Source organism: Delphinus delphis, chromosome 11 (genome assembly GCF_949987515.2).
Source record: "Delphinus delphis chromosome 11, mDelDel1.2, whole genome shotgun sequence".
In the NCBI taxonomy this organism is placed as follows: Eukaryota; Metazoa; Chordata; class Mammalia; order Artiodactyla; family Delphinidae; genus Delphinus; species Delphinus delphis.
This window is the reverse complement of record NC_082693.1, coordinates 92,748,253-92,762,441: the sequence shown is the minus strand read 5'-3', so window position 1 is coordinate 92,762,441 and position 14,189 is coordinate 92,748,253. Positions and strand designations below refer to the sequence as shown.

The 14,189-nt window shown below is 46.6% G+C and overlaps 1 protein-coding gene across 3 annotated transcripts; it reads left to right on the top strand.

Moving 5' to 3' along the window:
• Window positions 1–972: 972 nt before the first annotated feature.
• Window positions 973–14,157, top strand: JOSD1 (Josephin domain containing 1). 3 transcript variants are annotated; one of them, XM_060025668.1, is made up of 5 exons: window positions 973–1,137; window positions 1,468–2,287; window positions 9,730–9,858; window positions 9,987–10,181; window positions 10,827–14,157. In XM_060025668.1, exons 2-5 carry the CDS (start codon window positions 2,103–2,105, stop codon window positions 10,924–10,926), a joined length of 609 nt encoding a protein of 202 aa, XP_059881651.1. In that variant the 5' UTR covers window positions 973–1,137; window positions 1,468–2,102; the 3' UTR covers window positions 10,927–14,157. The 3 variants fall into 3 exon arrangements, with proteins under 3 accessions (XP_059881651.1, XP_059881652.1, XP_059881653.1); XM_060025669.1 differs by having other exon boundaries at window positions 987–1,064; XM_060025670.1 differs by lacking the exon at window positions 973–1,137 and adding an exon at window positions 8,843–9,026 and having other exon boundaries at window positions 2,196–2,287.
• Window positions 14,158–14,189: the final 32 nt, after the last annotated feature.

Here is a 14,189-nt window from a genome sequence, read left to right as displayed (position 1 = left end):
ATGAGTTGTTTAGTAGGCCAAGTAGATTTTCAGATTTACTCAGTTGATGTTTGTGTTTTAAGTGTTGAGCTGTGTTGAAGCAGGATTAAAGAAATGACTGAATTAAGTGTGATATTTTCTTTTATTGTTTTTCCAACTTTCTGAACAAAATTCCAAAAGGATAGCAACACTAAAGTGGATGATGAATATTTGCTGAAGCCTTCCACATGTCTTTGGGTAAAAAAAAAGGGAAAACAATCCATGTGGGACTGAGTTCATCTTCCTGACACACACAATGCACTTACGCCTTAAGAAAACTCAGAGGAAAGCTCTACGGCCGCCACTGTGAGACCAGACGGGAACCCGAAGGCAAAAGGGCAGTGGTCTGTGAGTAGCAAGCCGAAATACGACACCAAGGAACTGAAATAGGATTATTCCACTTGAAACGTGACTCCCGGCGAGGCACTTACCCTCAGAGTTCCCGGAAAGTGAGGGCGGTCGGGCCCACTAAACAAGAGAATTTGCGCCCGACCGCGTCAGTAAGGTGCTTTGAAATCACCTGGCGAACGGCATGCTAGACAAAGATAAAACGGCCAGCGCAAGTGAAACTAGTCCGGGTTCGCGAAAGCACTCGGCCCAAAAAGCCTGATCAGAAAGACAGGAGGGCTGGGGAGAGTCGCGAAGTGTAGCCCCAGGCTGGGTCGCCGCCCCGGAACTGAGCCGACGCCCGTGGGACGAGAGGGGCGGGACAGGCATCGGGGTGGGACTCCCACCGGCCGCCCGGCCTGCCCAGCCCCGGAGGGAGAGAACAGAGGATCCGGGCACCAGCCGAGGAGCCGGGCACTATCTCTACCTGCGGCGAGTCGCCGCTACAGCCGCCGCCGGGCTACCCACCCCACACCGCCAGGAGACCCAACGCAGCGTGCACCCGCGCAACAGACGCACGGCGGCCGCGACCCCACAGCCGGCGCCGCTGACGTCAGGCCGACGTCAGAGCGGACGCCGTGGCGGGGCGGGAGCTGGGACGGCGAAGGAGGGCGTTTTCGGAGCACGCGCTGGGCTGGGGCCGCTGACGTCGGGCTCAGGTGCGCGCGCTCGCTCGCCCGCCCGAGCGCGGCCCAGGTGGCGGCTCGCAGCTCCAGGTGGCGGCCTGCAGCGGTGAGGGGGCGACCGGCGGCGCGTCCGCACGCTGTCCAGGCGGCGCGGGAGACCGGGCGGGGTCGGGGTTAGGGGAGCGGCGGGAGGGCGCCTCGGCTTGCACTCACGTGACGGGCGGGGAGGTTGGGGTGGGGGCGGCGAGCTGGGTGGGCCTGGGCCCCCGAGGGCGAGAAGAATTGTCCGGCCCCACCCCTCGCGGGCCTGCCCGTCGCAGTGCAGGACCTTCCTTGGGGCTGGGGCCGGACCCGCCGCGCAGCTTCCCTGGGCAGCCTGGTCCTCTGCCGCGGCCCACCCGACCGCCGGAGCTGACAGGAGTTGTCTTCCCCGTAGGGCCGCGGCGAGAGGGTGAGAGTCCGCGCTTTCCGAGGGAGCTGCGCCGGCCTCGGCCCCGCGGGGTCCCACCGCACCCGAGAGGATGGAGAGCCTCCCCCGACGCCCCAGCAGGGCCCGCGATCCCACGCTGGCCGGCCCTCGCTAGCTGCTCGAAATTTGCGTTTTATCCACCACCTAGGCCTTGTCTCCTGAGTCAGTGGCGTTGTGGTTCCAAAGAAATGGAAGAAAAGGAGCGATGTGACCGACTCCGTTCGGTCCTCCTGCCTTGAGGCCTGGTTGGCATTTGCAGAAAGGAAAATACAGCAAGAAAATCGTGTGTTTTTGGAAGGGGTAGAAGAGGAGGGTGGAAGAAGGAAAACAAGGTCTTCGATTTTATATGATTTTTTAAAACTTCTGCACTTCGACAGTGGTGGCAAAATACACTAAATCCAAAAGTTATCTTTGTTTTGAGAAGAGGGGGATTATTTTTCCTTTTGATTACAACCTTTTCTCCCCGTGACAAAGCATAAATCATGGACATCAGAAAATAAGGTAGACCTCAGGAATCCTGCAAAGACTGAGAAGCTTACATTCCTCCTCAGGAGGAAAGAGTGGGGTGTTTTTAGCCCTCTCTGGAACCTAAAACGAAAAACATGAGTTGCGTGCCATGGAAAGGAGACAAGGCCAAATCCGAATCATTGGAGCTGCCCCAGGCTGCACCCCTACAAATCTACCATGAGAAGCAGCGCAGGGAGCTTTGTGCTCTGCACGCCCTCAATAACGTCTTCCAGGACAGCAATGCCTTCACCCGGGACACGCTGCAAGAGATTTTCCAGAGGTAGGGGACTCCTTCTTGGTGCCTCTATCCTTTTGTGCTCTTTTTGAATTTCTGCGCGTGGGGCAGCGTCTCTGCTGCATAAACCTTCAAACCAACAGCGATTGTTAGCTAAATGCTGTTAGCAGGTATAAGGGACACAGGAATGGGAAAGTGAATAATCAGGACCAGCACTTAACAGTGGGCTGGGCACAGTGCTAAGAGCCTCAGTGATCCCTTCTACAATCCATTGGAATCTGTGTTGTCATTTCCATTTTATGGATAAAGACAGGGCTCAGAGAAGTTCAGTAATTTGCCCAAGGTAACATAACAAGAGATGAAGCCAGGCTTGAATCCAGGTTTGTTGTTGCTGTGCTGTTGACCACTATGCTGTTAATGCCTGTCAAGTCCTGCCCCCAAGGAGTTTAGAGTCTAGAAGGGGGACAAGATACGTACACACTCAGTCACCTGTCATCAGGGTTGGAATGTAGTGGGTTCCGTAAGAAGGGTATGTACACAGTGCTCAGCTTTTCTACGAGGCCGTGTGCTGGGGTTGGTGCTTTTCATATGGTGTTTTGTGTAGCTCTCGTAACAGTAGGTTTACTGTCTCTATTTTACTGATAAAGAAACAGAAAGAAAGGTCAGGTAATTTGTCCAAATAGCTTCTAAGTAGCAAAGCTGTGATTTGAAGCTGACTCTAGGTCCCCTCCCCTTTCTACTTCATTCTAGAGGGCCTTTCTTATCTACTTTCCAAACACTACCGGACAGGTTGATAGAAGTTCAGCTTTCTTTCAGCTTTGATGTTCTAAAATTCTTCTCTCAAAGGGTATGAGAAATGGTTCTGCAGTGGCTGGATCAGCACGTGTGCTGTCCATAGCAACTCTGACAGTGCGCCTGTCTTACTACGCCAGCTTATAAAGAGTTATCCCGCTCAATTGTCAATGCAGAGAAAGCCCAAGAATTCTTCAAGCAATGTATATTGGCAGTTCCAGAAGACCCTTCTCTGACTCCATTCAGAAATGAAATGATTGCCCCAGAGGGCCTGAATTACAGCTGGGAACAACCTATTTGGGGTGATTTATGAAGCATAGGTATGGACCACTTACCCTGAAAGAACCGTAGGCCCTCTCTTAAAAGAATGTTAATCCCAGTGTGCTGACAAAATTGTAATGAGAGTAATTATTTTCCAGTGTCAGTAATAACCATAGTAATGCCTTAGCAGGGCAGATGTGTCCTTTGCATCATGGCCATCATCTGGCAAGTAGAATTAACTCTTCTCAGGAAACAGGGCCCTGGGAGGTGAGATAACTTGTCTCAGATTGCTAGGTAGTGTAGCTGAAAGCAGAAAGGAGGCCAGTCCCTTAGACTGCTTCCTTTTGGCAGCCATTAATATATCTTCTTCTCCTAATTGGATATTTTCAGATTGTTTCCTAATCGAAGTCTAGGGAGAAGAAAAAGACTGACAGTGAGTCCTTGAACTTGCTTGGTACTTGGTACTCTGTGACAGCCCTGCAACAACCTTATCAATAGTGATCCTACGAAACTAGGTTTCCATTTAAGCAATTTGCCCAGTTTCACTCACTAGTCAATGTCAATTCCAAGATTCGGTGTGTCCATTCAGAAGTTTTCCACTTCTCTAAATTTGGCCTGGATCTGACATGATGATGATCACTAATGCAGATGAACACTCACTCTGTGCAAAGCACTGTTCTGAGTGCTTTCCTTGTGTTAACTCACTCCTGACACCAATCTTAAGGGTAGATCCTGGGACTTCCTTGGCGGTCCAGTGGTTAAGACTCCGCACTTCCACTGCAGGGGGCACCGGTTGGATCCCTGGTCAGGGAGATAACATCCCACATGCTGTGCGGCCAAAAAAAAAAAGGTAGATCCTGTTATTTTTCATCTTTCCAGATGAGGGAACAGAGTTCACAGAGCTATTAGTTGTAGGATTTGGTCCCAAGCTTTGTGAATGGAGGGCCTGCTCTCCTATCTGCTCTGCTACTTCCTGAGTATTGGGAAGGCGTCTCAGAGCAATTACATCATCAGTAGCTGTTCACCCTGCTAGGAAGTTGGGCCTGGGTTTGAAGATGTGGACTATAAGCTGTTTGTGGATAATAGCAGGACTTTTTCAGCTATGTTTTCCCTGAATGAAAGAACGCTAAATATTTGCTAAACACTCACATGGAACCAAAGTTCTATTCCTGGCTTTTGAAGCTTTAGCAAGTTGTACTACATTCCCCCAGGTACCTATCAGCACAAGATCCACCTCAGAGTCACAGCAGACCAGTACATATGACAATATATGTACCCTACCACTCCAGAGGTGGAATTCTGTATGGAGTATTTAATATGGGAAGATTCGGTGTGGATAAATAGAAACAAAGAAGTGTGAAAGGGATGAGAGGAAAAAACAAAGGGAGGAGAGGTGAGGGAGAGGAGATAGAATTTTTTAAACGAGAAACATTTACTAGCTGCCTTCAGTATGCCAGGCACCACTACACACTGTAAAGAAAACAAGCTGAACAAGACTCAGCTGCAGAGAAGTACGTCTTAGAACTATCCATTGACCCGGCCTTGAGAAAAGACTTAAGTGAATTTAGAACCATGGAATTCAGAGCAATCTAAAGGGAAAAAAATAATCCATTTGGATTTTAACAGAAAAGAAGAGTAATGTTGGCAGTAATGTTAACTAGATAATTTTAAATTCCCAGATCTTAAGTTATATGCTTTCTTGAAGATGTGGCTGATGAATGGTAGAAATGGGACACAATTTTTGATTAATGACATTTGTTGAGAGGAAGTTCATTCTAGCAGTTGAATTTTAGCCAGACAGAATACAAAAGCAGGGTGGAGTTTCAATGCAGTTGTGGGTATGAGATGACTCATGGCTGGAATAGAAATGAATAGGAATTTAGACAGGACTAAGCTAATGACTCGGCAGCAACACAGGAACAGGGAAGAGAGGAGTCAGGTGTGACAGGCTCAATCCAGGATTTGAAGATAGTGGTCACAAAGAGATCATTGGTTTGAAAAGGATGAACAACTGCAATTGGAGAAAAGGTCAGACTATAAGAGATTATAGATACTGGTGAACATCCTCTACCACAGAGAAGCCCTCCTGCCTCCCCATTAAAAAGTCCCTGAGCACACATTTAAAGGAAGGCGTCACATTTAAAGGTATGGCGGTTGTAAATGGAGAAGAGGTGTTGTTGAGTGTTAACCTCTAGAGATTTAAATTTTCTCATCCAAGGGCTGGACAGACTCCTCCTTGTCATCATCATCGCCAGCACCTACAGAGTACTTTTGTGTACCTGGCGCTGTGATCTGTGCTTTATGTATTTAAGCTGTGCTTTATGTATTTAATAATTTAAAAACACATTAGGAAGTTCTGAGCCATATTTTCTAAGGTCACACCTCAGAACTTATAAAAAGGAAAAAATTAAGGGAAAAAAGGAATCTTGATGACATGTTTCCACATTTCCTTTTCATTCAAACCTGAAACATCACCTTAGCCAGACACAGTGGTAACTATAAGAGAGGACCAGAGACTTAACTGAGGGCACAGACAACAGTGGAGAGACCTGGACTAGAATCCATCTTCTCAGTTGTAGATCACTTCAAATCGTATGGCTCTAACCTCTGCGTATGGTGACAAAAATGAGAGGCTAGCGTATAGTCCAGAATTTCCGTGGAAATAATTAAGACAGTCCTGAATAGGAGTTTGCCGAGGAGTCTCAAGAAAACATTCCATTGGGACAGAGTAGAATTCCCATGGAATTCAGTGGGATCAGTGTGTTGAAATATCCAGGAGACTGTTCATTGTAGCTTTAGGTTTAGAGGTGGAATCCCAGCTCTGCCACTCACTAGCTGTATATGACTGTAAAAGTCACCATAACCTCTTTGTACCTCAGCTTCCTTACTTACACTATGGGGTTAATTTCTATCTCAAGATTGTTGGAAGGATTAAGTGATAAATCTCATAAAAATAGCCAACACAGTGGGCACTTGATTATTGTCAAAGTAAAAACAAGCACTGGTATAATGGGCACACTGGATGGATCCCACTTACTCAAATGGCCACTCTTCTAGGAGTGAGTTGGAAACCATTCTTAGCATTTCCTATATTGATTGGTTTGACAGACACATGGTTATGCAGTTGCCAATGCCCAGCTGTGAGAGATACAGAGGAGATGAGTCATCCCCTTTGCTTTGGGAATTTACTATTTTGTTGGACATGTATAAAATAAGTGAATTCTTCAATGATCCTATAAGATAGGAATCATTCCCATTTTTACAGAGAAGCTAACAGGCATGGAGACTAAATCTCAGAATTGATATTGATTCTGCTTGGATATGAACTCAGATGTGTGTGGTCCTCCTGATCTCCCTCCTTTTTCTGCTGCACTGGAGCCAGGAAGGATTCCATGGAAGAGGTAGGATGTTAGGTTGAGCTTGAAGAAGCTTTAGGATTTAGCTTGAAACAGGAACTAGGATAAAAGAAGAGAGGCCACATGGTCATGGTGCCTGAAGTACACTAAGCCCAATGAAAGGGAAACAGCAGGTCAAGTGGGGCTGGGAGGGTTGGAGTTGGCCAACCAGGCAACTGGCTCCACTGACAGTTCTTACGTAAGTGAGTGAAATGATACCTTGGTGAAGGTGGCAGGAACATAAAGCCTGAATAGGTGGAAGGAGCATTTGGAAGCAAGGAGGTCAGTTTAGGAACCTGTGTCAAAAAATCCAGGTGTGGGACTTCTCTGGTGGTCCAGTGGTTAAGACGCTTCCAATACAGGGGACGAGGGCTCGATGCCTGGTCGGGGAACTAAGATCCCACATGTTGCATGGTGCAGCCAAAAGATTAAAATATTTTTTTTTAAATCCAGGTGTGAGGTGAGGAGCCTCCAGTTAGGGGAGAGATAGTAGGAATAGACAGGCAAGGATTTGAATCTGAGATTGATGTAGGACAAGGAGAAGAGACACTTGGAACACTAGTCCTAGAAGATGCACCTCAAAAAAAATGTGTGGTCAAACCTGTTTGGGAGCTGAAACCTTTTGTACACCCTCTCCCCAGACTCAAGGTAAATATTAGCATATTAGGGGCTTCAAGAAAACCTGTAGGAAACCTGTTTACTTGATTCATTCAGCTATTGTATTAAATGCCTCTGTGATCCTCTGAGGAGCGCATTGCGGGGAAACGCAGCACTAAGGTTTGAGCTTGGTAGGGAGTTAGATGGTGAAAGAGGTGGGGGACTCAGCAGTTTCTTTGCTGGAACCTTCATGCGTCTACTGGCTGGAGACTTCTCTGAAGGTATTGAGAAGCTACTGAAAAGTTGGTGAAGGGAGAGTAACTTGATATATCTTGAGATAGACTTTCATAGGCTTTCTCATTTAATCCAAGTGCCCAAGAACCCACTGAGAGCGTTTGTCCTGTTAAGCTACATTTTAGGCCCAGGCCAAGGGACTCAGCTGGCCTTTCCTCTTATCAGCCCACCGCCACCAGCCACTCTGATTCATGAGTCCTTGCCGTAAGACAGCAAGCAGAACTTTGGATTCAAACAAACCCGAGTTTGAATCCTAGTTCTGTCATCTATAAGGGAAGTGATCACGGGCTAGTCATTTTAAATCACCAAACTTCAGTTTCTAAACCCATAAAATGGTAATAATTCATAGCTTCTTGTGAGGATTAAATGAGATACATATATGAAAGCATCTATCATCAGGCATGGCAGAGAAGTTTTCACTAAACGGTATTTATTGTCACAGGTAAAACAAAGTTTGGTTGCAGAGTGGAGTTTAGTGTCCTCAGATCCCCTTCTTTGCTAACTCTGGAGGCTAGCATATAAGCCCTTATTATTTTAAGGGTCCGCTAATATTTACAGGGCAAGAGAGAGGGAAAACAAAATAAACATGGAAAACATTTCAACAAACGTCCCTCGAGCACCTGTCACGTGCCAGGTATTCTTTGAGGTCTGGTGATGGGTAGAGAAGGCCCCTGCTGTCTTTCTAGTGTGGAAAAACACGCAAGTCAGAAAACACGTCCAGTAGTAACACGAGCTATAATTAAAGCAGGTGGATGTAAGAGGAAATGACTGGGAGAAACGTAAGGTTGGGTGGTCAGAAAAGGCCTCTAGGGCAATAACACTTGAGACCCAAAAAAGGAGGAGCAGAGCAAGTGGAGATCTAGGGGAAGAGGATTCCAGACAGCGGGAACAGTGAGTGCAAAGGCCCTCCAGTGAGAAAGAGCTTTGTGTGTTCAGATTGCAGAGAAAAGGTGTTTGTGCTAAGAGGTAGGGAGGAGGTCAGCAGAATCCTAAGGGCCTTGCAGGCCAGAGGAAGTAGTTTAGATCGTATTTAAGTGCTTTGGGAGCCTTGGAGGGTTTAAGTAGTGGCAGGGGTATGTTTTATGTTGGAAAAATATCAGTATGGTTGCTGTATATAGAGTATAAGATTTCTTGAGTTTTTAGAGTTGACCTAAAGATCTGATTCTCTCCTGGAGATGGCATTTAGCAACCTCCTAGACATCCGCTCTCCACTTTTATTCCTGAGGAACTCACGTCATTTCCCTTCCTCCCCTTCACACAGAGGTGAAAGGCATGCTGCCCCTTCCTTCAAGATGGCCTTTCCTCAGGTCCTGGCCTGCGCCGCCTATGAAAGCAAATTCATAGGATTGGGAATGCCTTCAGAACTGACCTTGTCATGAGATGGAGGAGTGGCTAAAGAGGCCTGGGCAAAGGTGGCTTAAAGCCAGTGAGCAAACCACACTGCAGTTGAGTTTTGTTTATCTGGTACAAAATTTTTTTCCAATTTGTGTTTGTTTTTTTTTTTTAATTCAGGTATTTTACACACGTGTATATTCAGAATACCTTTAGGTGGTTCATGAATTTCAGTTTAATATGGGCCTTACTACTTTATATTGCCTTATGTGGTCCCAGTTCATACATTTATATTACCTGTCTGAGCCCCTGTAGGCCTTTGAGTATTTAATGATTGATGATTACCAAGTATGCAAGCCTTAAACAGAAAGCATTTAAAGTGTAAGAAATACTACCCATGCAATCAAACTATCAAATACTATTTTTAATGTTAAAAAAAAGGCTGTATCAAGGCAGAAAGATCAGCAAGGAAGAAGACTGCAGAAATGGGAAGACTGGGGATTTCATAGATGAGACTGCTTCGTGGAACATTCTCTGTATCCATTGAATTCACTGGAGACATACTTTCTAAATGGCAGGCAGATAGGCCCCACTGCTACTGAGTTATTGTTTTTCATAAAAGGAAAGGTAATCCCTAGGGAAGCAGGAGCCCAGACTTCAAAATACTTTGGTAAGAACTCGTTACATTTACTTGAATGGGAGGAAACAAGCTTCCAGGGGCAGTGGTGTAAAGTGCTCTTTTGTCCCTGCCAGTGCAGGGCCAGGAGGGGTTATGTTGACCAGCAAGTCTCAGCTTTCCTCCTTTCACATTTGCAGGTTGTCTCCAAACACCATGGTGACCCCCCACAAGAAGAGCATGCTGGGAAATGGGAACTACGATGTGAACGTCATTATGGCAGCACTTCAAACCAAAGGCTATGAAGCTGTTTGGTGGGACAAGCGCAGGTAATTGAACCAGGCTTGACTTGATGAGAACTGGCATTCAGCCGGGGAGGTGGCCAGTGGTGGTGTTACAGCTGGGGAATCCGGGGGAGTTGGCTGCTGCAGAGCCCAATACCGTTTCTGTTCTGCAGGGATGTCGGCGCCATTGCTCTCACTAACGTTATGGGCTTCATCATGAATCTGCCCTCCAGCCTGTGTTGGGGTCCACTGAAGTTGCCACTCAAAAGGCAGCATTGGATCTGTGTTCGAGAGGTGGGAGGTGCCTACTACAACCTCGACTCCAAACTGAAGATGCCCGAATGGATTGGAGGCGAGGGCGAGCTCAGGTACCTGTGTGGCTGATGTAGTGGCAAGTTGAGCTTATCTTTGGACAAAGGAAATGAAATTCCTAGTTCCTTGGGTCCTCTCCTTATTGTCACTTAGAATCATAGGGTTTCAGACTTTAAAAAGACCTGAATCTTTGATGGCCCATGAAGACATTAAATCCCATTGGTAGAGAAGTCCCATTACCTGGGATGCTGGCTCTCTAGTCTGGCGGGACTGGCATTGTAACATTCTCCAACTTGACAGTATAGCTGCCAGTTCAATGAAAGGAAGGCAAACATTTGGGCCAGAGGGGGCTAAATTTCCCTGGAACCAAAGAAGAAACTCCTTCTTCTTCTTCTTTTTCTTTTTTTTTTACAATTATAAGTCCTTTAGAGTACTTTGGGCTCTGTTCCTCACAGAACTGGCTACTGTTGGCAGCAACATATGAGGATGAGCAAAAATTCATATTGGAAATTTAACTGGACAGATTGAGGGGTAACCAAATGTGGACTCCTCCAAGAACAGATCACTACTAGAGCGTGTTTAGGGCAGCCAAGGGTAAAAATAACAAGGGTCCTGTCTGGCGAACATGTGGCCCCAAGACTGGAGTTTGCAATTTTACTAGCATTTTCATTTTCTCTTTCATCTACCCTTTTTTCCTGTAGGAAATTTTTAAAACATCATTTGCGAGGAAAGAACTGTGAACTCCTGCTGGTGGTACCAGAAGAGGTGGAGGCCCATCAGAGTTGGAGGGCTGATGTGTAACACAGTTCTACCCAGCCTTCCCTCACCTCAACCCCCGAAATCCTCTGTGATGTGCTGTGGCCTCTACAGTGGGTCTGCCCTTGCCACGTCCCCAAACATCTCATCGGGTTTTTCCCCTCAGATTTGACAGTGCAATAGGACAGACATGTAGACTGTTACAGAACCAACCAGCGTTACTTGTTCTGGGAAAGGAAAGTAGGAGCTCTGTGTGCTTAAGGCAAGCTATGGAAGACTTTTGTTTTATTTAAGAGAGGAGAAAGAAAGGTGGGTCTTAGCTTATTTCCCCGTTTCTCTGAGGACTTGCCAGAGGCTCTGCTGGAGTTCACTGCTGCTCTGACTCACCTGGAGATGCTGCCTTCACTTCCCCTTTCCTGGCAACCAGTGGGTCTGAAGACACAGTACAGGCAAAGCCCATGCTGACGGGTTTGAAGGACTTAGAGCAAAAAGGCCTCTCAGGAAACCATCTCCAAAACTGCAGCAGCAGTACAGCATGCTGTCTCCAACCCTTAATGCCGCCCTTACCCCGTTTTTAAGAGTGGTTTATGGCCATCCTTGGAGTTTTATAATGAAAAGTTCTCTAATCCATGCCGGGCGGTTGAATCCTGCGATATTCTAGTGTGACAGGGTGAGCTAGATACCTAAGAGGATGTGGCCAGAACCAGGCTGGGGCAGGCATGGGCAGCCTGTCCGCCTCACTCCAGCATCATCCCTCCCACTTCACTGCATTGCACTGGTTTAGGAGGCTTTGAGGCACAAGATAGGCAAAAGGGCAGTTTTCCCAGCTGACCCACTCTGGCAAAAATCAGGAAAAAAAAAAGACTGCCTTTGACATCAAATACTACTAGTTTGAGACAGAGTTGGGCAAGGAAAGTATTGGGAAGATAAGCCTTCAGAGACCTGGAGCAGCTAGAATGGGTAGAAGTCCTAGGCTTGGAGTCACTGTAGTGACAAGAAGCAGAGCCCTCACATTGGGTGGATATGTGCATTACGCTTTGTCATCTCTCTGTAGCTTCCTTTACAGATCAACTGAGAATGGACCCGCCCCCTACCTCTTTAAATAGTTGTAGGCCACTTTTCTCCCCGTAACTTGGGAAAACAAAAGGAGAAGTAAGGGTCATACTACACCGCCTGTCACCACAGTGGCTGTGGTTGTCTCAGGGCAGGCGGGCAGGCAAGGATGGCCTGTCCAGCCCTCACAGGTCAGTGGTTTCGGCAGGTCTGAGAGCTGCCCCACTGGCCAGACCTCTCCAATAGCAGAGCCAGCCTGGGGCTTGCATGTCCAGCCTGAGCAAGCTTAACGGGATGAAGCTGAGGCTTTCTCCCCACTGTGACTGGAGTGCATGTTTACACCAGCACTTTTTCTGCACATGTATCTTCAATCCAACAAGGCCATTTTTTATGCTGAGTAACAAGTGGCCGCACTCAGCAAGTGGCCGCATTCTCTTCTGCACCATTTTCTACACCAGACCTGCTTGGCACCACAGGGAGCTCTTCGCCCCTGCACAGACATTCCAACCACCACCAGCCAGAAGTTACAGCCAACCTTGCTCATTGTCACAAGCAGGACCTTGGGTCCATTGGCACTGTCAGTGATGTAAGCCATTTCCTGGGAGGAGAAGGAAACTCCTCGCCACCAATCTGCTGGGGCCTGTGCAAACGGCACTTCAAAGGAGTCCCCATGCACTTGGAGTCCATGAGCCAGTGGGATATATGCAAAGACGCTTAAACATTTCAGGGCTGGTTTCTCTGTTCATATCCAATTCTGGTGCTTAGGAACAGGGACCTATGCTGATGCCCAAGGGCAAAAGGCCCCACTTCCTATAAGAAAGGGGGCAGGCCTGACCCTGATGCCCAGTAAGGGGCAACCCTAGGCTTTTTGTTTTTCTTGCTTTTATTCCTTTTTGTTGGCCTTGTGCTGGGTTTGTTTACAAAAGATGTATTTTGTTTAACCAAATATTAAAAATGGAAAACTCCATACATAAATTTCATCTGTCTGAATTCTATAATTATGTACATTAAAAAAAGTGAAGTTTAGTATGATGCTGCTTTGGAAGGAATTCACTACCACCATAAGTCATCTTTTAGAGACATACTTTGGCCAGACCTCTCTCACTTCAAAAATCCAGACAAAATACTCACCAAGTAGGACTTGATTCAGAAAAAGCCCGAGACACTTTTCGACTTAATTTGTAAAAACTAGGCTCCACAACATGAAGAACCCCTAACCCTAATCTTAAGTACAAGTTTTCTTTACTGACAAGTGACTGTTCTTCCCTGGTTAACAGGTGGAAGATTATGTATTTTCACAGAGGACCTGGGAGGCCCCAGCACCAAGTACATAGCAGGATTCCGAGCCAGACTGACTAGATTTGAATTCAGATCAGGCATTTTCTATTCAGCCTGGAACAGATCACTTAACCTTTCTGGGACTGTTTTCCTCTTCTGTAAAATGAGAATACTATACCACCTCCTAAATTGTATAGTATAGTTCCAGCAACCCACATAAAAGACTTAGTATTGTTACTAGCACAATGCCAATAAAAATGTGTGTGAAATGGAAAAATTACAGAGTTCAAAGATAGGGCTACAGTTGGATTCACTGTCAATAGCTCATGAGCAATTACAATTGATCCTCAAACAGCACAGGTTTGAACTCTGGGGGTCCACTTACACGTGAACTTTTTTCAAGAAATACTACAGTGCCACATGAACTGTGATTGGTTGGACAGAAGACACAGAGGGCCAATGATTTTTAAAAGAAATGCACAGGCATTTGACTGCAAGGAGCGTCAGTTCCCCTAACCCCGTGTTGTTCAAGGGTCAACTGTATTTTCAAAAAGAACAAACCCAAGATGTTCTATTTGCAACCTTCCTATCCCCAGACTAGATAGCAGTACTATGTCATTCTTTGCAAGTTCTTTATAATTATTGCTTTTTCTTTTTTTTCCCTTTGGCCGAGCTTCACAGCATGTGGGATCTTAGTTCCCCAAACAGGGATCGAACCCGTGTTGCCTGCAGTGGAAGCACAGAGTCCTAACTACCGGACCACCAGGGAATTCCCCCTTTATAACTGTATAATGTCATTGTAGACTGTGCAAGTACATGGACCCAATCCTTTGCTGGTGGATCTGAAACTGATTGCTTGAACTCAGAGAGGTTCTTGGTCAAAGACGAATTTTTTTTTAACCTCGGGGAATTTAACTAACGTGGGCCTAAGGGATCAGTCGGTATTAAACGGTGGTGCTGGCTCAGGTGAGAGAAAA